The 22,416-nt window shown below is 42.2% G+C and overlaps 1 protein-coding gene across 4 annotated transcripts in view; it reads right to left on the bottom strand.

The window, feature by feature from the left end:
- GNE (glucosamine (UDP-N-acetyl)-2-epimerase/N-acetylmannosamine kinase) overlaps positions 1–22,040 on the bottom strand; it is a 34,617-nt gene extending 12,577 nt beyond the window's left edge. Inside the window, exons 1-7 of one of the 4 annotated variants that reach the window (XM_054185109.1) lie at positions 21,914–22,040; positions 7,256–7,464; positions 5,645–6,096; positions 4,329–4,481; positions 3,647–3,859; positions 2,884–2,971; positions 1,529–1,739 (exon numbers count right to left, since the gene is read on the bottom strand). In XM_054185109.1, coding sequence (XP_054041084.1) covers positions 1,529–1,739; positions 2,884–2,971; positions 3,647–3,859; positions 4,329–4,481; positions 5,645–6,096; positions 7,256–7,464; positions 21,914–21,964 — 1,377 coding nt within the window. In that variant the 5' untranslated portion in view covers positions 21,965–22,040. The other 3 variants (XM_054185110.1, XM_054185111.1, XM_054185112.1) reach the window with 3 other exon arrangements.
- Positions 22,041–22,416: the final 376 nt, after the last annotated feature.

Here is a 22,416-nt window from a genome sequence, read left to right as displayed (position 1 = left end):
AGTATGTTGTCCATGCCTGGCATAGCTATGCGAGCATGCATACTTATTAGTATAAGTGCTTATTAGTATAAGCCATGACACAGGCAAAAGAAATCTTCCTGTTGTGGCAGAGAAATGGGTTAGGAACTTTTAAGCATGGAGACCATTAAATGACACAGTATCCCTAAACCTGAGCATCTCTCCATACAGCCTTTATAAAGTTGTAACTTCAAGCCTATTTCAAATGGGTTACTTTCACAAGGAGAGAGGCACTTCAGGCTCAAAACTCACTCAGTCTTTAAAGTGTCTATGAATTCTAGTGCATGTATCAAATTCTACATATTCTGATGATGGTACTAAACCATCAAGCAACTCTTTTCGTATTTCAAAGGACAGAGTCAACACAATTAAAAAACCAAAACCCTGATAGGAATTCTAGAAGATCATCATTACAACTCAAATCCACCACCCTTTTCCAATGCAAGGTCAACAAACTATAATGCAGCTGGTGTTAAAACACCTTTTTAAACTAGTTCCTACTATTTTGTAGGAAGACACCATACCCTTCCAGACTATCTATTCCAGGCTTCTCTTGCATTACTAGCTAAGCTGGATAATAAAAACTTGAAAATGATTTTCCCTGACACTGTTTTAAAACTTTACTACTTGTTTATGCACAAATTAATCTGATTTTTCTCTTCATAGAAAAGGATTCTAAATATCTGAAGGATTTTTTTTTCTTGTTTTCCCCCCATTCAGTTTCCTTTTCTAGACTAAACAATTCTAGTTTCTTCAACTTTTCCCTGTTTTCCATATCTGTAATAATTATTCTTGTTTTTCCTCCTTATTCTTTCTCCCGTTGGTCTACTTCTCTGTGGTGTGATGCATTACAGTGAACACTGTTCCAGCTGAGGCTCAGTACTGCCTTACTGATTACGCTTCTATGCGGCAAAGTACTGAGATTTTTTGATTACTGGCTGTTCTTCTCTTGGGAGAAGAGAAGCAAAATTCTGTATCCTGAACCGAATGACCATGAACCCACCACCATCCCTCAGTTAATTGCTTTGCTAGATGCTGGTTGTTGCTGAAAACAGTTCTGTGTGTCTATTGCATGGCTGTGTAAGGCAGTGAGGAAGTAAAAAGGACTGCTCTTGGACCTTCTCCCTGTTTTGCTTGACATATAAAAAGTTGCAGGGTGAACTCAGTCACCTTTTACAGGGAACCAACGCATCTGAAAGTTGTCCTATTCTTTGAGGTTTGTATGGCTTCCCACAGAGAGGGAGCAGCCAGGACCATGTACCAGCAAATGGGCTTTGGTAGTTTAACAGCAGTCTTAGAAAAGCAAACCAGCAGGCAAGTTGTATCAAGACTGTATGAGAACTGCAACACAAATGAGGGAAAATCTGCTTCACCCCTCAACAGCAAAAGCCTGGAGGACTGTTTGTTTTGGAGCTCTTTTGTATCATAAGCCCTTATCTCCGCTGTAAGAACAGAACCACAAAGCCCAATGGAGTTCACAGAATATCTAAAAGTACAACAGAATATTTACCTTCATACTGACAATTGCTACTCGGAGATTTGTTCCGCCTAGATCCACAGCCAGAGCACTCTGTGTCTCTAAAATATGGTCAATATCTTGAGAGATGTTATCTTTGACAGGAGGAAAACAGAATTTCTTTTGCAATGGCTCCTTGAGGTCAATAGATTTAAGGAACTTCAAAATCCTTGGAACAGCATTACCATCTCCATATATTTTTGAGCTATAATATGAAAAAAAAAAAAAAATCAATTTAATTGGAAATAACACTGCAATCTATAAAGTTCTTTGTATGACAGAAGGCTGTAACGCTATGTCATTACAAAATTATGATATGGCTACACTAACAATGCTGAAGCTCACACTACTTGAGTCTGTCATGGCATATGGTAGGTAAGTGTCAGTAGTTTGAAGATCACACAATAGATTGCGCAATTTTGGCATTAGCTGCATTTTGGAATACAAAACATGGAATGTAGAAAACTGGAGAGCTAATGATACGAAAAAAAATAATAAATTAAGGGTTTAATTAAAGGACCGACCTGATAAATCTCTAAATTTTAGAAAGTTTATGTGTGTGCTACAAGTCCAGACAAAATGTGCTTACCACACAGATGACAACTACGCAATAATGTCAGTTATTTCATGTCGGGACTTTCATGTGCTTTCATGTCAGTTTTCAACATGTAAGCGTGGTTTTAAAATATCATCATACACAGTATCAGACATTTGGTATTACAGAATTCAGTTTTATTCAGTAAATTACTCTATTGAGGTTCTTAAGAAATAGACTCGTGATTCTTGTCCTTAATTAGACAACTGTTATTTCTTGAAGTTTATGAGAACTTGTATGTTAAAGAACTGAGGGTTAATACTGTATGGCTGATGAATAACTAAAACTGTCTTGCTATAATCTTGCAGCTTCCCTTGAAGCTTGCACTCTGGAGACTCTACATATCATGCCTGAGGTCAATCCGGCTATAAAATAGCGTGTCTTTCACGCATGAGTCAGAAGTTGGCAGATAGGATGTTCTCCCCCATGCTGATCCTATGGAACAAGCTCTCTTAAATCATGGTAGACTAAGCAAACATATGAATTTTGTCTTCTTGACTTTCTGTTGGATGTTAAATTACTAGTTATATCAAAACACTACAAGTAACATTTTGCTCTAAAAATACCGATCTGCCTACTGGATATTGCATTATGATTCTGAATAAGGTATATGGAATGAAAAATAATTTATAACCTCAGATTAGTGCATTAAAAGCACTCCAATCAAATATTGATTCAAACCACCTCAGGATTAAGTGTCTTTTACTCTACTGCTTTAGCATCCCCTCCAACGAAGCACGGTGAATATACTTACCATGGATACTGTTTACCAAACTGCAACTGTAGAGCATGCAGAATCTTATCCTGCGTATCTGCATCACGAACATGAAGGACATTTTCACCTAGATTACAAAAGTTAACATAATAGGACAGGTCAGCTCCTCAAATTACACTAGAGGATATGAACTGCTTTAGAAACGAAGCAATAATTATTTTTGTTTCCTCCGAGCAGGAAAAACTCCAGCCAGATTGACATTGCTCTTCATCAGTTATGTGCCTCCCCTTGCTCCCAGTAGGGCAGTGATGACTCCTAAGATATGCTGTCATGCATAACAAAACACTACAGAGTAGAACATTAGCCTTCAACAGAATTCTATTATTAAATTAAAAAAGCACAAATGAAAACAGGGCGTAAATGGCTGTTTGTGTCCTATCTGCATATCCGTGAAATACCACAATACGGTTACTTCCTGAAGAGGTGAAGAGTTCATATTTTTTAAAGTGAAATTTTAATACATGTAAAACATCAAACTAGCTATAAAGGGAAAACAAATAGTTGGCTATTCTGCTAAATAGAATCCACTGCAAACAGAGATATATTTTAACCTGTCTATAGATAAAAGCCTCATTATCTTACGCGACACAGGAATTGCCAGCAAAGCTTTAAAATGGGTCAAAAATTATGTAGCACTGATACTGCAAGATAGACTCTGTCAAACATTCATTTGACTTTATCCTGTGGAAGAAAATAAACCTCAGAACCATGGGGAAATTAAAGTAGTTAAGCAAACTTGTACCTGTTTCTCTTCCTGTCTGCCGTGTCCCCAGGTTGATGACAGGTGTACCAAATGCTCCCACCTCTCTGACACCACAACTGCTGTTACCGATCATACAACCAGCATGTGCAACTAGCTGAATGAACTGGTCAAATGGGACATGCTTTACTGCCCGAAAATTGGGATGATGCTCAATGCCCTTCTTCCTCATCACCCGAACCATCTCTTTGCTTCCTACAGAAAAACAAGAGGTAGACCAAATGATTCAAGTTCTATTGTAAAACTGAAAGTCCAAACAGGCAAAGGAGCTAACAGCTGTTCATTGAGTTGACAGCTCAGAGTTGGTTTTGTTCTACTTTTATTCTCCCACTGTAAGTTGCAGAGCTGGGCATGTAAGACCAAGTTTGATTCCAAAAGCCACTGCAAAAATCTTTACTTTGTAGTTTTTAGTTAATTTAAGAGGCACTAATATTACTTCTACATGTCACATGGTTCCCCTTCATCTTCCTCCCCACACTGAAAAGATGAAATGTCCTCCAGCAACGTGAACATGGAGCTGCAGCAGATGCACACCTGATGCTGAGACCATCCAGCTATTTCCATCTGGCTGGAGGTTCTGGGATAAAAGCACTCCATAAGAACCAATGTATGCTTTAAAGACAGTCTATTATGTGTCCCTCTGTGATGAAGGTATATTACTTACCTGCATCCACATTAGGAAACAGAACAAGTGTTCTCTTGTTGAAGGAGATGAGTGCATCCAGTGTCAGCTCAAACATCTTTATGGAATGTTTAATATCTGTGGTTACAGGATGTTGCAGAGCAACTATATAATCTCTGGTTTTGACATCTTCACCTGTGCAAATGGAGCCCCAGAAAAGTTTTTTTTATTGGCATTGAATAGTAAGAGGAAGGGAGGACATACTTTTGAAATTACTGATGTGAAAGCCTGAAGAGTCAAGGCACTGAATGGGATATTCAACATATAGATTTTCATGCTACTATAAAACTGAAGGGAGTAACAAAAGGATCTATCTTATTATTTGCCTTTCTAAGCAAGTCTCATAACTTTGAGACCACTATCTAAACCCCAACAAACTGTTAACTTGCAGACCTACATCTAAAGCTTTGCAAGACTCTACCAGGGTCAAGAGCCTGTTCTCACAACAGTGCAAATCTGGATTAATGTGAAACCTCTGAAGCTGCTCAAGTTTTCCTTCAGTTGCCCATCCTCAAACAAAGACTTCATTCCCACTGCTTTAAAAACGTCAGTAATACTTGTTTTAGTACATTTGATAAAAAAGCTTATCTGCAAAATATTCACCTACTCATCTAAGAAAATTCCAGCTTCCAACTACACAGGTTAACGTGCCATATAGGAGACTGCTTTGTCAAAAGATAAAAAGCAAACACAAAACCCCATTCTTTACAGGAATTATTTGTAAGTAAATGAATATGAAACACCAAAATCTTTCAGCACCACGTTGCCCTGTTGCAATGCATTCCTCAAAAGAATGTTTGTAATATAAATTCCCTTTGATTTTTTTTTAGATTAGCCTTGAACAGCTTTGATTCTATTTAGATACATCCTTTACACCAAAATAACTGTTCATATAAGACTGTTCTGCTTTTAAATTGTTAAGCTCAGAGAAATTACCCATTTAAGGAGTTACTTTTTTTGACTTGGCCAAAGGACCAGGTGTGTTTACTAGGACAGATTTGTAGCTTTCCAGCTATACATGGTAGAACACAGAACAAAAGAAAAAGAAAATGCAGAAAGAGAAATACTAGATAGTATTACCAAATATACTATTTATTTTTTTTGAGAAGAAGCAGGTTGGTGCTTGATAATCATCTCCAATTAAACGAACTTAAACTTACTAGCAAGAAGTCCATCTCTTTCTTTCCTGTACTTTTCTGAGAGCCACTGGTCAACAGATCCCACAGACTGGTAACCTAGTTACTGAATTTGTCTGGTGTTGAAATTCGTATGAAAAACATAAAAAGTGGACTGCTCACCTAGCCACATGCGTATAATACTCATGTAGTCCTTGTTTTTGGCAGAGAGAAGCTTGTCGTATGAGGGACATCCCGCTAAAAGGATGCGGTCATGGTCTTCACACATGGCTATCAAATGCTGCTCTGCACTCCTTGTGCAACACACGTGGTAATGGGCCAGTTTGGTTATAGCGTGCCTGATAGAGTCATCAATGGTCCCACTGACTTCCCCACCTTCAATGTGAAGAATGCGAATGTTCATCAGGGCTGCAGATGTGGCCAGGGCCAAAGCATCAAATCTGTCCCCATGAACTATCATTATGTCAGGCTTCAGGCGGTTCAGGACATCTGGTAACTTGACTAACGCAAGGCCCACTGACTCCACCATAGCTGCCTCATCCTCCCCTCTCACAATGGTGTGCAATCTTGTATGAATATCGAAGTCATCTTGTTCAATCATACGATAGGTATTACTGAAGGTAAGAAGAAAACAGTTAAGAGTAAATACAACTTGGTTTTACAGCAACATAGCTTGACAAAATAACTGCGTATTATAATAGTTGTACCTGGTTTGAAAAAAGGCGTGCTTATTATATGTCCTTCATTGAGGAAACTAGTTTTTAAGAACTTTACAGAATATTCTCATCCATACAAAGATCTTCCCTCATGCTCCAAACATCAAGTTTTTCTAGACACCTTTAATGAGGAGCTTTGCTGAACATGTTCTGGAAATCCTCAGAAATCAAACTGTTCACGTGTTTGTGGAGCCTTCCAGAGAACAGATATGGCATGACTTCCTTTCAGGAATATATTGACTTTGCTGGACAAATGTATAATTACAACAGATATGATGCAAAGCTGAGGCCTCTATGTTCAAGGAAAACATCCTGCACCTAGCATGCATTTTTCTGATTCTGTATTTGAGATGTATCAAGACTTATATACTCATAGACTTAAGAAATCACTGCACAAAGAGTCCTTAAGTTCAAAGGGCAGTAAAGAAAAAGGGTTTTCCACAGATACTACCAGCTTCATTCCATAATGAGAAAATTAAAACATTCCTTGAGTACTGATAATTGTTACTGTTTACAGTTATGTATTTGAGATATGAAAGATCACACATCTGTATGAGACTACCTGTCTTCTATGTTCACTAAACTTGACCTAAGTAGTCTGTGTACTTTAGCTGCAATAAGAGAGGAAAAAACTCAGAAGTCTTCCAGTTTTGTCTTCAACCTGTCTGACACAGTCACTGTCTTATTCAAAGGATTACACTTTCAGTGAAAATTAAATCTGATTTAAATCAGCTTAAATCCACATTTTCATTCCATAATCACCAGACTCTTACAGAAATCTGAATTAATTCAGTTTCTCACTTCATAAAGTCTGTGATCATGCTGAAGACCTCAATTACAGCATTTACACAAAACTTTCTAAAATTCCAAGATTGATTGGAAAAAACCCAGAAACATGCAATCTCAGAAGGAGCTGCAAAATTAGATAAAATCTGAAAAATACATTTAAAATTTTCTTGTGTACATTCACAATGACAAGGATTTTGTTACCTAACATTCATGATGTTATCACTAACACCCCAGAAACAGATTGGCAGAGACACAAAAATTCACCTACCCATAATCATCAATCAGGTGGGAACCAAGCACTACGACATCAAGCTCAAAGAACTGTGGTTCTGCCTTAATACCAAACATAATGGGAGCTAATTTTGAATAATCAGCACGGTTGCAAGTAGCAACACAAACACGAAGTTTGTGGTTGTTTCCATTCTTCTCCATGACTTCCTTTTGTTTCTGTTTTGAAAGATTCTTGAAATACACTTCCTAAATAAGAGGGGGGGAAAAAATAGCAGCAGCATTAATAGTAATGTTTACAGCAAATAAATGGTACACTTCATGAACAGCATACGTAAATGCAGCCCAGAACTGTGGACACATACTAACTCATCCACTGATAACTGACAACTGATCCCTTACAGTACCTATCATTAGGAGATTTTATAAGAGGTCAGATTTACATATATTTTTTTTTAGTTAAACCCCACTTAATTTTAAAACCTCTATTTCTATAAATAATATATAAAACTTCTATATAAACAATATTGAAGTATTATGAAGTTCAACTGTAATTGAACAGTAAAATGACTTTTTCCCATTCAGATGGAAACTTCTGTATAAGTGGAAAAATTATTAATGCCTTAGTAAATGAAAGAAAAAAAATATCTCATATTCCAAAACCACAAAATGGAACAAACTGCTAAAAAATACATCCACTGACAGACTGTGTGAACAAAAAGAGAAAGTTTTTGCCTGAGTCAGTTTATGTATCTGTTAAACACACTTTGGTGACGTAAAGTCAGTTAAACATTTACTACATCAGGATATTCAACAATACGATATTAGATTACAACAAGACAACAACTTTTGAAGAGAAGTAGACAAATAAGGATGATGATTATCTTCAGGCAATTTGGAGGCTATTTAAAAAAGTTTCTGACAATTGAAATACCACAGAAACTCAGTATTTTTACAAGCAACATCATCAGTTACTGTAACAAGACGTTATCCTAATCCAATCCAGCCTGTTTAGTAGCTGGTTAAGCTATGTAATAATTTTTAATGTTTACCTATCCTCTGTTCACTATTTTGCCATGCTGTTTTTGCTGCGGGTTTTTTTTGGTTCCCATTTAGCAATTGGAAAAAACACTTTAGAGAAAAAGAAAAGCCTATTAAAAAGGGATACAGCAATAAGTCCCCCAAAATAACCCAAATTTCCTCCCCCCCACCCCCAAACAGAAACTACTAGATTAGTAGCAGAGGGTATCAGACCACCTATTTATAACCTTTTTGTTGTTCTCCTTCCAAGAATAACTGTATTTTAAGTAATACTATCCTTTGGTATGAAATCTAACGTTATGTCATATTTTTACTTCAGTTTAATGGCAAGTAATCTTTTTCCAGATTAACGCACGAGGATTGCTCATCTCTGACTCAGTCATACCAGTCTCTCTACTGGCTTGACAGCTAAGGAAGCTCTTTCTGAGCAGCTGCTATGCACGCATGATTATACTGACATGCAATTTCATGCTCCTTTTACATTACATTTAATTATTTTCAGTAAATTTTTAAAAGAAAGGCTATCGTGACATTGCAGTCTTAGAAAACTTAGAAAATTCAGCAACTTTTCAACGATTTCCCTATTTTTAACAGAGATTTAGTTTAGGTTTTATCAGACATAATGAAACAATGTTTCAGTATAATAGTAGTGTTCGGGTGATCAGAAGTTTATCCCAAGTTGTCAAAGGCAAGAGACATTTCAAGTCTCCACTTGCAATCCATTGTGGCTCTGCAAAACTATGACTGGCAGTGATGTTTTTCTAGTTTAACTCCAACAACTGTGATTCCTGAGAGTAGTTCACACTACCTTCCAGAATAAAACTTAAGTGGCAAAAACAAGGATGGCTGCCATGCCTAAGCTCGTAAGAAATGGCATTTCTCATCTAGTCAAGCAAAGCAGCTATGGCTACGCTAACCAACTTCAGTAGAATAGATACAGCCTGGAATTTCAGCACTTGATTACTATCATGACAAATTAAGCTGAGTTCTATGGAATCAGCCATAAAGTAAGAGATATTATTTGGCTTACATTGAGCCCCTTCATTTGAATTTACATTTGAACCTCACTTCAAAAGTAGTCTGTTAATCAGTTACTGTTTTACACTTTCAAAGGGTCAGATGATAATCCTTCCGGCAAACTGTTTACTTCCTCATGCTGAAAACATCTGCAGTTATGTGCGCATATGATGGCTGTTTTAATTTAATCTTGTCTTTCTTTGTCCAGCAGGCTTGAAATATTTCAAATGTATGTAAGAAATTCAGTACCTCATGTTGAAAATGTAGAGAGTACTTTACAGGGTTTAGATGCTTTATAAAAGTAGGTCAGAGAACATGTTATCCTCTATCACCAAGTGACACCTGAAACCGCATGAGCTAGACTCACATCTCACAGAACCACTGCTCTTCTTATTTCTAAAACAACCTCTTTTTGGAGGTGGTTCTGAGCAAGACATCCTGTCATTTCACATGTTAAAACAGCCACTAATTCAAATAAATCCACGTTCAAGATGTGAAGGCCTCTTCTGACATCCCTATAAGCTTGTCTTTGAAACTGCATGAATAATGTTAGTATAAATAGAAGCAAACCTCTCTGAAGACTCTTCAAGTCAGCCACTGCTGCATACATATTCTGTACTACATAAACTGAGAAGCCAAAGTAAAAGGGCACAGAATAAGGAAGTAACAAAATGAGTTTACCCAACGTCCACTTACTCCAAGTTACCTGCCTGAGATAGAACCATCACTTCCCCTCTGACTAAGCAGTTATCTTTTCATTTATGCAAAGCAGGCTTTTAAGAAGCAGGATAGTTTTCCGCCCTCCTTGATAATCTCGTAAAATACTAAATATGTAAGTTGTAAAAAAATAAAATCTCATTGTTCACCATAACTACAGACCTACCAGAACTGACTCTCTAGATCACCCATCTTTCTGGCCACACAGACCACATTTAATTAGAGTTGCTATCGGTTGCAATAACAGCCTCTTGAAATAATTTCAGACGTAGATGTGTAGATACTTCAAAGACACATGAACTGACCAGAACCAAAAGCAAATCATGCTATTTTTGCATTTCAACTTCTGTTAACATTAGGTTTCAGTAAGCCCCAGAATTATTTTTAGTACTGACTTAAACTCTGTAACACAATAGTTTCAAAAAGCTGCAAGTAAGCCACACACAGGCCTTGCTGCACAGTTTTTCTATTGCTGTCAGTTTTAACAGGTGTTTTTCTGAAGAGCCAAAATATTTACTCTAGCAAAAGGACTGGTAACAATCCAATATAAGTGTTAACTACATGAGGAAATTTACCGCTAGTTAAACTAGTTTATTGTTTTTCAGGTTAAGCTGGATGATGATTTCTAAAGAAATGTATGATGTATTACTACATCACAGTTTAAAAACAGAATTCTATCTTGACTCTGTCCTATTCTGAGCCTGTAAATGCAAAAATAATTCTGTATTTTCAGACAGCATTCACCATCAACAAGTAATGGCAAAGTCCCTTCAACCATTAACGCTATATTCCTTCAACCAGAGCTATAATGACAATTTTGTTACTACTATGGTTTTAGAATTTTAACAGGTTTTGCAGGCTAATCACCTCTTTTCAGAACTGTTCACTGTAATTCTTTTAAATAAATAATCACTAGCAATTGCCTCTTAAGTTTCTAGGTGTTCAATGATATACTGAGTTTGACCTACACATCCTTCTTTAGAATGGTATCTATCTTCCTTTTCCAAGGTCTATCTCTTCCACATTGCTGGGACTAGTAATCTTCGGCAGAAAGAAGAAATAAAATAGTGCTCCATAAAGGACTATGTGAAGTAATTAATCTCTGCTTTTTTTGGTCTACTGCTCTTCCATATCCCATCTTAAGGCTTTTAGACTATTAGAGGTTCAAGGACTTTTTAAGATTGGGGAATTCCGTGCCAGGCTTTACAGCAACCAAGTAGCTACTATTTCTGTCAGCAGTCTCACGTGCATGAGACACTCCTTTATCAGTATTTCACCAAAAAAAAAAAAAAAATACCACCTGTATATTCTACATTCACATTTCTGAAGCGATGATTTTTCAAAATCAAAGAGCCTGGAATACTCCTCTTTACAATCTCTACACTTGTGCCAGCGTGCTTGTGGAATCGTTTGATTGTCCCTCTTGCTTTGCTATGCCGTATGCATATTGGTCATTCTGCCCAAAACTCTTCCCACACCATGTACTAGTACGTGTATTCATGCCACCCTTCTTCATCCATGGAGCCATCACTTCTGTATCGCCTGTATGCACACACGTGTGCTGTTCCTGCAGCCCTGCGCAGGTCACCACCTATAAAACCAACCCTATACAAAACCAACACAACCTCCTTCAATGCATCGGTGTAAGTGGAAAAAGCACTCTCGGTATCACCCCGCGCACGTATTGGAACGCCCTGCCCACCGTTTCCCCCCAGGAACGGGATCGACCCCTCCACTGCCGCTCTTCCTCGTGTGCGCGCGCGGGCTCACCCCCTCTGCGCCTCTCAAGCCCACGGACACATTTACTGCCCCCGCGTGGGCTGTACCCTCCCGCTCCTCCTTTCTTCCACACGGCAGAGCGCCGCTCCCGCCGCGCACCCGCGGCAGACACCGGCACGCTGACGGGAGCGCCCTTCCGCCACCCAGCGCACGCCTGTGCGCGCAACCCTGGGCAGGGCCACTTCCTCCGGGGGCCTATCGCCTCCACGGGTGGGAGGCCAGGCCCTCAACACGCCCCCGAACACGCAAAGGTGCGCCCGTGCCCGTCCGTGGACAGCCCTCCCCTCCTCCCCGATCCCCACACGCGTACACGCCCGCGGCCGCTCTCTCCGCTCGCCGGCGGAAGACTCCCGCGCACATTCCGGTTTGCGGGAGGTACAGAGTCCGCCCCTCCCGCCCAAGACACAACCGCACGCCCACGGCACGGCACGGCCCTCCCGCCGCGGGCCCACAGCCTCACGCCCCTGCCCGCCTCTCCCAGCGCCCGCCCCTGCCGCGGCGCCCCAGGCGCGCGCACGCGCGCCCACCCCCAGCTCTTCCGGCCCGCTGACGCCCCCGCCACCCCACCCGCCACGCCGTTAGCCGCTCCCGCTCGGCAGCACGGCCTCAGCGGCCCCGGTCCCTCTGGAGGACTAGACACCCCGCGTAGGCCGGGCCGGCACAGCCCCGCTCCGCCGTCACCTCGCTGCGCGGTCACCTCACCCGGCGCCGAAGCCGCAGCGGCAGCGCTGAAGCCGAACGCATCAAAGGCCGAGCCAGACCCGCCCCCAGCAGGGCGGTCCCGCCCCGCCTCCGCGCGGGGCTAGCGGCGGGCGGCGGGGGTCGGGATGAGGTGTGGGGAGCCCCCTGGCGCGCCAAACGCCGCGCCGCACCCGGCAGTTCAGGAGCGGGGCCTTCCTTCGCTCCCGCCCCAGCACCGCGCACCCCGCACCCCGCCGCCGCAGGGCTGAGCGCGGGGGCTGCCCGTGCTGGTGTTTGCAAGGTCCTGCGCTGGTTTGTCTTCACGACGAGGGGCCGTGCCCGTGCGTCAGGACGGCCTCCTGCTGCCGGGTTATACGTGGAATAACCTGATGCAATGCGCATCAGAGCCATCCGGGTAAATCTGCTGAATGATCTTACATCTCCAGTGGGCACCACCGTCATGTTTAAGAGCCTTCAAAATGAGGGCTGTCCGAAAACTGTGAGGTTGCCTGTGGGAGATGCAAAGCGAGGACGGACACGGCCCACAGCGAGAGGAGGTTGCCTGATGGTGCAGGATGTGATGAAGTACAGCCCCCTGTGGCTGGAGTTCCTGACGGTAGCTCATGAAGGGTTTCTGGGTGTGCTACAGAATTCTATGACTTTGGTGTTAATTCGGCCAACAATATCAGCATTTCCTTAAATCCTGTTGACTTCATTGGCATGTGACACAATCAAGAAAGCTGTTAATACCAGCTGTCAAGTATTGCTGATTGTGTTTCAGTTGATTGTAGAAGCGACGTGTTTTCTCACACTGGTTGTGTTTTGGGGTCAAAATGCTCTCTTACTAGTGAGAGTACTGTGACTTGGATCCTAGTTCAGTACCCTAGGCACCATGTGTAACAACAGCAACGTATGCCCACTATATTTTGGTATGGAAGCACCTAAATAAAACAGTTTTGGTAGCTGGTGTCACGCAATCCTAGTAAAATGAGAATTCAACCATTTTTCTCCCTCTGATAGATCTCATATTTGTGTGGCTGAAACCTGACAGTCTAATGTGGTAGGGCCATCTATCTGATCATGCTTGTGCCACATTCAGATGTTTGGCACCTGCACTCCAACATAGTTTTTCAGTCCAAGTTGTATCTTTGTTCATCCATATAATACATGAGGTGTCTTGAATCCCTTCTGCTTTTGCCCCCTACTGCTCAGAAAAATTAATCTTAATAGTGACTCCTGAGGCTGACATACCTAAAGGAAAATAGAGGGAAGGAATGGGAATGGTTGCATTCCTGTCCTTTACTAGGGAGAAGTTGACTTTTCTAGCTGTTACACATATTTGTTTAGAACAGCTTCGAGGAACAAATACTGAAGTCTTCAACTAAAGAAAGATCTTAAATAGGAGTTATGGCAATGTAATTTAAAAAGTAAAACACCTTTAAGACTTGCCCTTTGGAATTTAAAATTGCGAACTGACTATTTCCCAAGAGAGACAAAAAGAACATCTTATGGTAACGTTCAGAAAGTCCTCAGGCAGCTGTGGTCCAGTGAGTCATAGCTCCTCAAAGCCTCAGTGTTTTGAGAATATTGCAGCACACCCACTTCTCAAATTACCGGGGATCTTAACTTGAAATGCTGACCAGAGGTAGTAATAGCAACTGGAAGGCACCTTAGGTTCAATTCATGTCCCACTTAACTTGTTTTCACTGTTCTCTGCATTAGTAGATTTTCTTTATGCATATTGCACATTGCTTAAGGACCTATGTGCATTCTGGAAATGTCATTATAAGTGAGTTTGTCTCGTCTCCTGTAAATGCTTTTGGGTTATGGTAAGCTCACTAGTATATCTACAGCTGGTTTCACAGAAGCAAAATGCTGAGGATGAGCCTAAATCATACCTGAGCATGAGTGTATGAAAGTGTGTATATATTAACAAATTCTGAATTATACTAGTACTTACACAGCTTGAAGCAACTACATAGTTAATTATTCTTACAACAGCATGAGTGCATCTCTTGATGTGTTTTTTTTCCAGAAATGTTTTAATGGTGTTTCAGCATCTTGCAGCACAAGCTGGAGAAGAAAGGGGAAAGTTTATGCTTCTTTTAGTTCTCCCCCACAGACCTCACATATTACATAAATAGGATGAAATTTATCATGTGTTACTGAGTGACGCCTGCCCCAAGTCTTTCCAGCAGAGAGACAAATGCTATCCAGAAAGATGAGACGGGAGGAGAAGCCTCACCCACAACCTGCCTACTCCAGTCAGCCTTACTCTTTGCTGCTCAAAATCTCTGATGACACTGTGAAGATGGCCTCCTGTCTTTGCCAAGCCCTGAGGCAGTACCGGGGCTTATTAAAGGAGTAAGGTCTCAGTGTTCACATTAATTCATTGTCCCCCGCCTCATCAAAAATAATCAGAAATGGCAACAGCCCTGCAGGGTCTAAACAGACACTAATACACAAGGTGCTGGTAAATGCTGGAGATGAGGAGCTTACTTCTTTCTAGAGAGGTCATGCTGCTTTGAACAGAAGGACCAAGATCATCTGGTTTGGTTTGCAGCTGGCTCAAAGATCAGACTCTTTGGAAATCCACCCTGAAAGAGGTGAAAGGGGCTAAACTGTGGCCTGACAAGGGATTTGTCAGTTCATGTCTACGGCCAGGAGATGGATAGTGTGGACAGAGTCAGTAGCATGTGGGGCTAAGCACTGTGTTACTTCTTGCCTCTTGAAACCAAAGGAATATGTCTTTTTAAATCAACATCTACATGAGGTGGAGCTTTAATTACTTCTTTCCTCAGCTCTTCATACCAGCTGCTGAGTGTAAGAAGGTGAAAACTTAGGCTAAGATTTTCAAAAGCAAATAGAAGCAGCTGCCCGTGTCAATTCTGTACTGCCCAACCTCAAACACTTGAAAGCAACTTCAATTTTAGAGGTAAGGGTCATAGTGCTTTCAGAAGAGCAGGTCCTGCTAACACAGCCAAAATAATAACTTTTGAAGATTGTAGCACAGCAGTGCTCAGCTGCTGTGAATGCACTCCATTACGAATATCTCTTATAGGAAAAGACCAAGTAACACATACTGCATGATATAAGGAGAATATAAGCAGATACATGCAGTGGGGAAAGCATAACAAATTATTACCTTCCTGTATTTTCCTTTTTGTTCTTCGCAGTTAAAACTACCAGGTGAGCTGTGCAGTTAATAGTAGCTGTAGGCAACCACAGCAGGGTGTTAGCTAGACCAGTATCACATCATAGGCTAGCAGCTTCTATCTGATGTTTCAGAGAAAGGGAAGAGATGGAGATAAGGCAATAACATAGATGCTATGCAAAGGGAAATTTGGGATTTTATTCTCTCCTCACCACAACATAGATAGCTCACATCTTTGGTCAGCGTGTCATGTTAACACAAAAACAGGACCTGCACGTAGATGAGATTGTTAGGCACAGAATTCCTGGCCAAGAGAGAGGAAATCCAAAACTATGTGAAATTCTGTGGTTTGTCTCGGGGAGGGTATGTGTCTAAAGAAAAGCAACGAAGCTGGTGAAGGGAGCTGCCTTATGAGAAGCGGCTGAGGGAACTGGGTTTATTTAGCCTGGAGAAAAGGAGGCTGAGGGGAGACCTTAACACTCGCTACAACGACCTGTAGTGAGGTTGGGGCTGGTCTGTTTTCCCAAGTATCAAGTTGTAGGACAAGAGAAAATGGCCTCAAGTTGCACCAAGGGAGGTTTAGTATGGATATTAGGAAAAAATTGTTCACCAAAAGGGTTGCCAAGCATTGGAACAGGCTGCCCAGGGAAGTGGCTGAGTCACCAACCCTGGAAGTATTTAAAAAAAAGATATGTAGATGTGGCACTTAGGGACACGGTTTAGTGGTGGACTTGGTAGTGTTAGGTTAACAGTTGGACTCAATGATATTAAGGGTCTTTTCCATCCTAAATGGTTCTACAATTCTATGTTAAAATCAGGTAATCATGAATCAAAACTCCAGGTAACAAGTAGAGTTGTGAGTCTCATTGAAATAACTAGGAATTAGCTTAAAAACATCACAGGATTTTCTTTAGAGCTGCCAATGATCTATAACAGCCTCTTATTGGAAAGATGGCATATGCTGATGGCTGGTGTATTACGATATAACTGCATTTGCCTATATCCTATAAAATTTGAGTCAGGTTTCCAGTAACTAGCTAGAGTTGTGACATGTGATAGAAACAGGGTATGAAGAGCAACCTCTGTTGTAGAGGATTCCTTGGTCAGGGGGAGGGGATGAAACAACACCCATCTGAAATCCATGAAAACCACTGGAAAGAGTGCAGGCAACCTCAACAGGATTTTTTTTTCAGTTCGTTCAATCTCTAACAACTCGAGCCTTTATCTTAATTTCAGCTGAAAAAAACATAAAACTTTTCTTTCCCACTCCCTCTCTCTAAAAATAAAATAGTGGAATCGACGCACTTTTTGCTGTCATCATGTGATTCACTCTGCTTGTGTGATCTGCTTAATCCTTCAAAAGGGTCTGTTTTCTTTACTTGGATTAAAAGCTCTTAAGGTTATGGTTTGTTTTCTTCTTCTGAAGCTCCACTCATGTTCAGTCCTGCTGGAATAAATATGATTGCCATTGCCGATTGTTGACACACATCAAAGATCCACTGGGGAATATGACACAGTTCACCATACCCAAGCTGTATTCAAACGAGTTGCTCTTGAACAACAGTGGCAGCCTAGACCAGGGCGATTCTTGTGGTGGAATTCTTCCTCTTACTGTGCTGATGCCCATGCTGTGCATCTAAACCCCTTGATCTGTAGACAACATAGTTTACTTAAAACAACTTGGAGTATGTTCAAACAGGAATGAATAGGACTGCTGTACATACTCTGAGTATTTGGACAAAAGCCAGAGAGGAACCAACTTGATTGGATGCTATAAGATTGTAGGTAAGAAAAGTGAGTAAGTTTGCCAAATACCAGATCCCAGTTTCCACCTCAGCTACAGGTGGGATAGTTATTTGTTATGCATACTTGGTTGAGGAAACCATGCAGAAAACCAGCCAAGTTATCTGGAGGCAAGTGGCTATCATACGTGAAAGACCAGAAAGCAAGTTCTGTTAAGCTTTCTTAGTTCTGGTCACTTTGGGCTTTCATTCCAATAACAAGTTGTTTATATTTCTTTAAAGAGGCAGGTTTGCAGGACTGAGCTTAATTCTTTTATCCAACTTTCAGTGGAAGCTAAACCTACATAATTTCTGTTTCATTCCTACTGTATGCTCGCAATTTTAAAGATGGAAGATACCAAAATTACCATGTTCCAGCAGTGCTATGGTTCTAATCTAGTATTCTGCTTGCGCCCATCAGCCCTCTGCCCTCAGTCCAATCTTCCTTTCAGTGGGTACAATGAGATTAAGGGTGGACTGTGTTGTCTGTCCAGAGAGGAGCAGTTGCACATGGGAGTCTGGGAGTGCTTGCGAGCTCTAACAAAGGCACAAGGGCTGTGCTGGCTCGGAGAGGAAGTCCAACAGGCCAGAACCTGGGAAAAAAGGAAGGGGCAAGCCAGAAACAATCATGTAGTGATAAGACTGCCTAATTTTTCCATTTAAAATTGACAGGCAGTGTTGAAAGTTAAGTGGCTGCCAGTAAGGAAGAATACTGCATCAAACTCTAGTGTCCTGTCACTATTAATAAATACCTCCTGTGTTGCGACCAGGTCTAGAAGTTCCTATTTGCTCTTCTTGTACAACTAGTATCTCTTTTTTACATCTTCCTTATCCCTTCTGAGCCTCTGTGGCATCGTACTTGCATGCAGCTGTGTTTTCAGTGTGACTGCTGGCTGACAAATATTTGAAATATTATGTCTTCAGTGTTAATTCCTAATTTCTAATTTTAAGGAGTAATAATGCTTACATATAACTATGTAGAAAATCTATTAAGCAGAGATCTAATGTCAGGACTAAAGAATAATAATGGTAAACATGTATTTCCACCTTTTTTCCATATTAAAATAATGTGCTTTGTGTGTAGTTTGTGGACTTTGGCTATTAACTGCACTAAGACAAAAAATGACGAAAGAAGAAAATTTGATTGTAAAGATGGTTACAGTACAAACATATAGTCAGTTTACAGTTTCAAAGACAGATGAGGAAATTTTGGGAGACAGAGAATATAAAAAGGGCAAAGAAGAGTAGCTGTGGCTGTTCACTAAGCAAAGGGTAAATCCTCCTGTTTTGGAAGTTTGTAACACACTAGGTATCATTAGCTGAGTTTTTCAAATGTCTTCTTTAATCATGTGACTTTTAGACCAATCTTAAATCCTAAACTATTACATGGCTATTAGAATTTCCTGAAGCCATTTCAGATTTTTCCTTTGAAGAAGTTTTCTGAGATGTAATGGAAGGCTCAAATGCCAGTCAAAACTACAGTGTTTTCTGTACCAGGCATATACACAAAAGTATGTCTTTGTTTTTAATTCTAGGTCAAGAATAAAACATTCCCATTTTTTTGTCTGGAGTATCTATAGCTCTTATTTTCATCACCAGTGATCTCCAGAAAGAGTTTTGTTTTTCCTAACAAGAAACAAAAGTCAAGGAAAAGTAAAAACAAGCACAAAATTTTAAAAGAGGAACTATCTCTAAAATGTCCATAGAAAGCCTGCAACCAACAAACCTTCTGTAAATATGCTTTACTTGACAAGAAGCCAGGACCTTGTAAATGATGAGGAGCAAATCTTTGGAGTTCAGGATGACATTTAGGAAAGAAAAAAAACCTCACATATTAAATGGCCTTTTACTTCTTTCCCTCCTTCTTTTTGATACTTATCTGGAAAAAAGTCATGTGAAGAGTCAGCTGGTATTCTGACTTAACCTTCAGGATAGTCTGATTTTCTCAGCTGGATTTGCTATCCATGTTCTTTTATTGAAGTTTTGATTTAGTACTAGATGTTTTAATGAAAGATGGTCCAGAATTACAAAGAAATAAAAGCAACTGCTAAAATATTCCCTGATTTGCAGGAAGTGCAACTCTTTTGATAGATGTTCTAACTTCAACACACATGTCCATAGGCTATGCCGGGTCCCTCTGCTAAAGACCATACACCATTGAGAGACTAGCAGTCTATTTTCCCACAGCCCTCTATGTTCTAGGATGTAGGAGGTTACTCAAAATCGTGTGGTTACAGATCACTTTCTGACTGGCCTGGCTGCTGAGGCAGTATTTATGAGAAACTCAGCCTGAATGTCACTGCTATTTCACTAGTGAGATTCCATGTTGCAAGAGGCGCTCTCTCTGACTTTTCCTGTGCTTTCTGAAACCTCCTTGTGTATCTCTGACAGGCAGTTATGAAATACTAACATTATGTAGCATGCTCTTATGCCTGTATTCTCTCATACAAAGTTCTATGATCCATCTCAATCTTTTACGATGAAATTGTAAGAAAAAGCATCCAATTTAAACAGGATTTTCAAAAGGACATTTTGTATTTTCAAAGCTAAGTACTTAGTGGGAAAATCACTATGATTGGCTTCTACCACATGGTTTATGGCAAAGATTGCAGGGATCCTTGACGGCCATTAAAATGCCCGTTCCCTGAGCAGCACAGTGTTGATGGGAATCTCCTTAATTACTCCCCCTAGTGTGGGCTGCCAACATTTTATTAGCTAAAGTTCTCCAGGCTACAGATAGATTTAACTGTGATATGCTGAAGGACCAATGCAGCAGAGGTGAGAAATCTTCTGGTAGAAGAGTGCTACCAAGTCAAAAAAGTCCATTTAGTTTTTGTGTACAAGCATTCTAATTTAAAGCCTTGGGGGACGTGCAACCATTCTATAATTTCCACTGGCACCCTTGATTTTCTTAATATGAACGAGGAGCTTTGTTAATTTTCACTTCTGTCCCTAAGTTGGTTTACTCTTTAGTATCTGATGTACTTACACGGTGTCGCATTTGGACTTAGAGAACCATAAAGAAACACTGCTACAAGAGGGAAAAGATGTTGTCAATTAATTCCTTACTTAAAAATAAGCACAATGGACATATTTTCAGTGCTTGTTGAAAATCCATGTGTTTAAAAAATTCTAAGTCCTAGGTGCATGCCTTCATTGGAGAATATCCAAGGTGATGATATATATTTCTCAACACCTCCAGATCTCAGGGCGAGCTGAAGCCAAATTTGAAGTCAAGGCTGGCTGGGAGGCAAGAGGAAAGGGAGGATATGTAAAGAAGCACTTCAGAGAAAGAGCGATTTCCAGTTGATATGGTAAGACATTCGGATTCAAATGGAACAGGCCATCTTTGCATAATAGGCACACACCTTTTGTTTTGTTTTTTGACAGACATCACCTCCAATGCCTTTACACATCTTTTCCTGCATGTGGAGAGCCGTATCCCCTGGTAGCTTAAAACAGATGTCAGGGAGTCACAAAACCTGCTCTACAGGCATAGCAAAGTGAACAGCTTGGGGCAACAGCATCAGCAGAACTACTTCTGGCAGTGGGAGTGCTGGCCAAGGGGCAAAGACTCGGGATTACCCCTGGGAGGCTTGCCTGGCTCTTTGCCCCTCTCTCCAATGCCACCTTCCCAACCTTTATGGATTTGCTGTCCTCCTCCTCCCCGCTGCATGCCTCTCCTCTGCCTTTCCCTCAATGTTGCATTTACTTCACTTGTTAGCTGAATGCCTTATGAGAAAACTTACTTAAAAAATGACCCCACAGAGCCCAAGCGCCCTTGTTACCCTTCCTGCATTCGTGTCTCTTCTCCCACCCCCCTGAGATGTGAATCCTTTGAGGGTCCATGCTTTTCCTCCCACCGTGCCTGTGTAGCACCTGGCATGGTGGAGCCATCCCTCATTGCCAGTGGTACATCAGCAAAATAAAACCAATTAATAATCCTAAAACCCTGCCGAAACCACCCTCCAGGTAGTATTCCAACGTGGGTGAGTTCAAATCCGATCTCTCATCTCCCACGTAACAGGCAAAGAAGTCACAGTGACAAGGAACAGCGTGCTACCTTTGGGAAGGTCACCAGCTCCCCACAGCTTGCTATGGACTGAATAATGGAAAGAGAATCCACGCGGAACGGGCACAAATGGGCAACCATTTAGCACCGTTCTCCGTAGAACTTCTAAACGCCGAGCACGTTAGCCGGCACGGCCGCAAATCCCGCATACCGAGTGGAGAAACGGAGGGACAGAGACCGGTCCCGCGCCCGCCCTGGAGACGGCACCTGCCGTGACACCCTCGCCCAGCGGTCAGGGAGCTCCCTCCCGGGGCTCGCCACACGCCGGGGGCCGCCTTGCCCTCCCCCGCCGGGCTGCCCTCGGCCGGGGCACGGGCTGGGGGAACACCGTCTCCCCCGAGGCTCCCTCCGGCAGCCCCCGCTCGGCGGGCAAGCCCGCAGGCGGTCCTCCGCCCGCTCCGCCGAGCCCTCCCCCCTCGGGACTCCCGCCGGCGGCGGGCGAAACCGCTGACTTACGTGGGGGCCACGGGCAAGCGGCTCCCAGCGCGCTGGCGCGTTGGTCCCCATGGCGGCCAGCGGGTCCCCGACACCCAGCCGCTCGCCGCGCGGTTCTACCGCTGCCAGGCCCGGGCCGCCGAGCCGCCACGGGAGCGGCACCCGGGGCCGGGGCCACGCCGGGACCGCCCCGCGCCTCAGGCACCGCCTCTGCCCGCCGCCGGGCGGGGACGGCGCTCGGGGGTGGGTGTCGCCAGAGGGGCGAGGGGCGCCGGGGTTCTGCTGGGACTTCCCGGCTCTTCCCGGGATGAGCCCGCGCTGGGGGTCGTCAGGCGTGCGGGGGACCAAGGCCGTGCCCGTATCCCTGCAGGGGTCTGCGTTCAGGGTGCCCCGCCTGTTCGGCGGTGTTGCCTCCTGGCGTGCTCCTGTGTCTCCGGGAGCCATTTCCCTGCTGGGTACCACCTGTGCGCTCGCAGCAGCTAGGAGATGCAGGCAGCCTTACTGCTGCTAAGCCTACTCTGTGG

Source organism: Rissa tridactyla, chromosome Z (assembly GCF_028500815.1).
Source record: "Rissa tridactyla isolate bRisTri1 chromosome Z, bRisTri1.patW.cur.20221130, whole genome shotgun sequence".
Lineage (NCBI taxonomy): Eukaryota > Metazoa > Chordata > Aves > Charadriiformes > Laridae > Rissa > Rissa tridactyla.
This window is presented reverse-complemented; position numbering and strand designations above follow the sequence as displayed.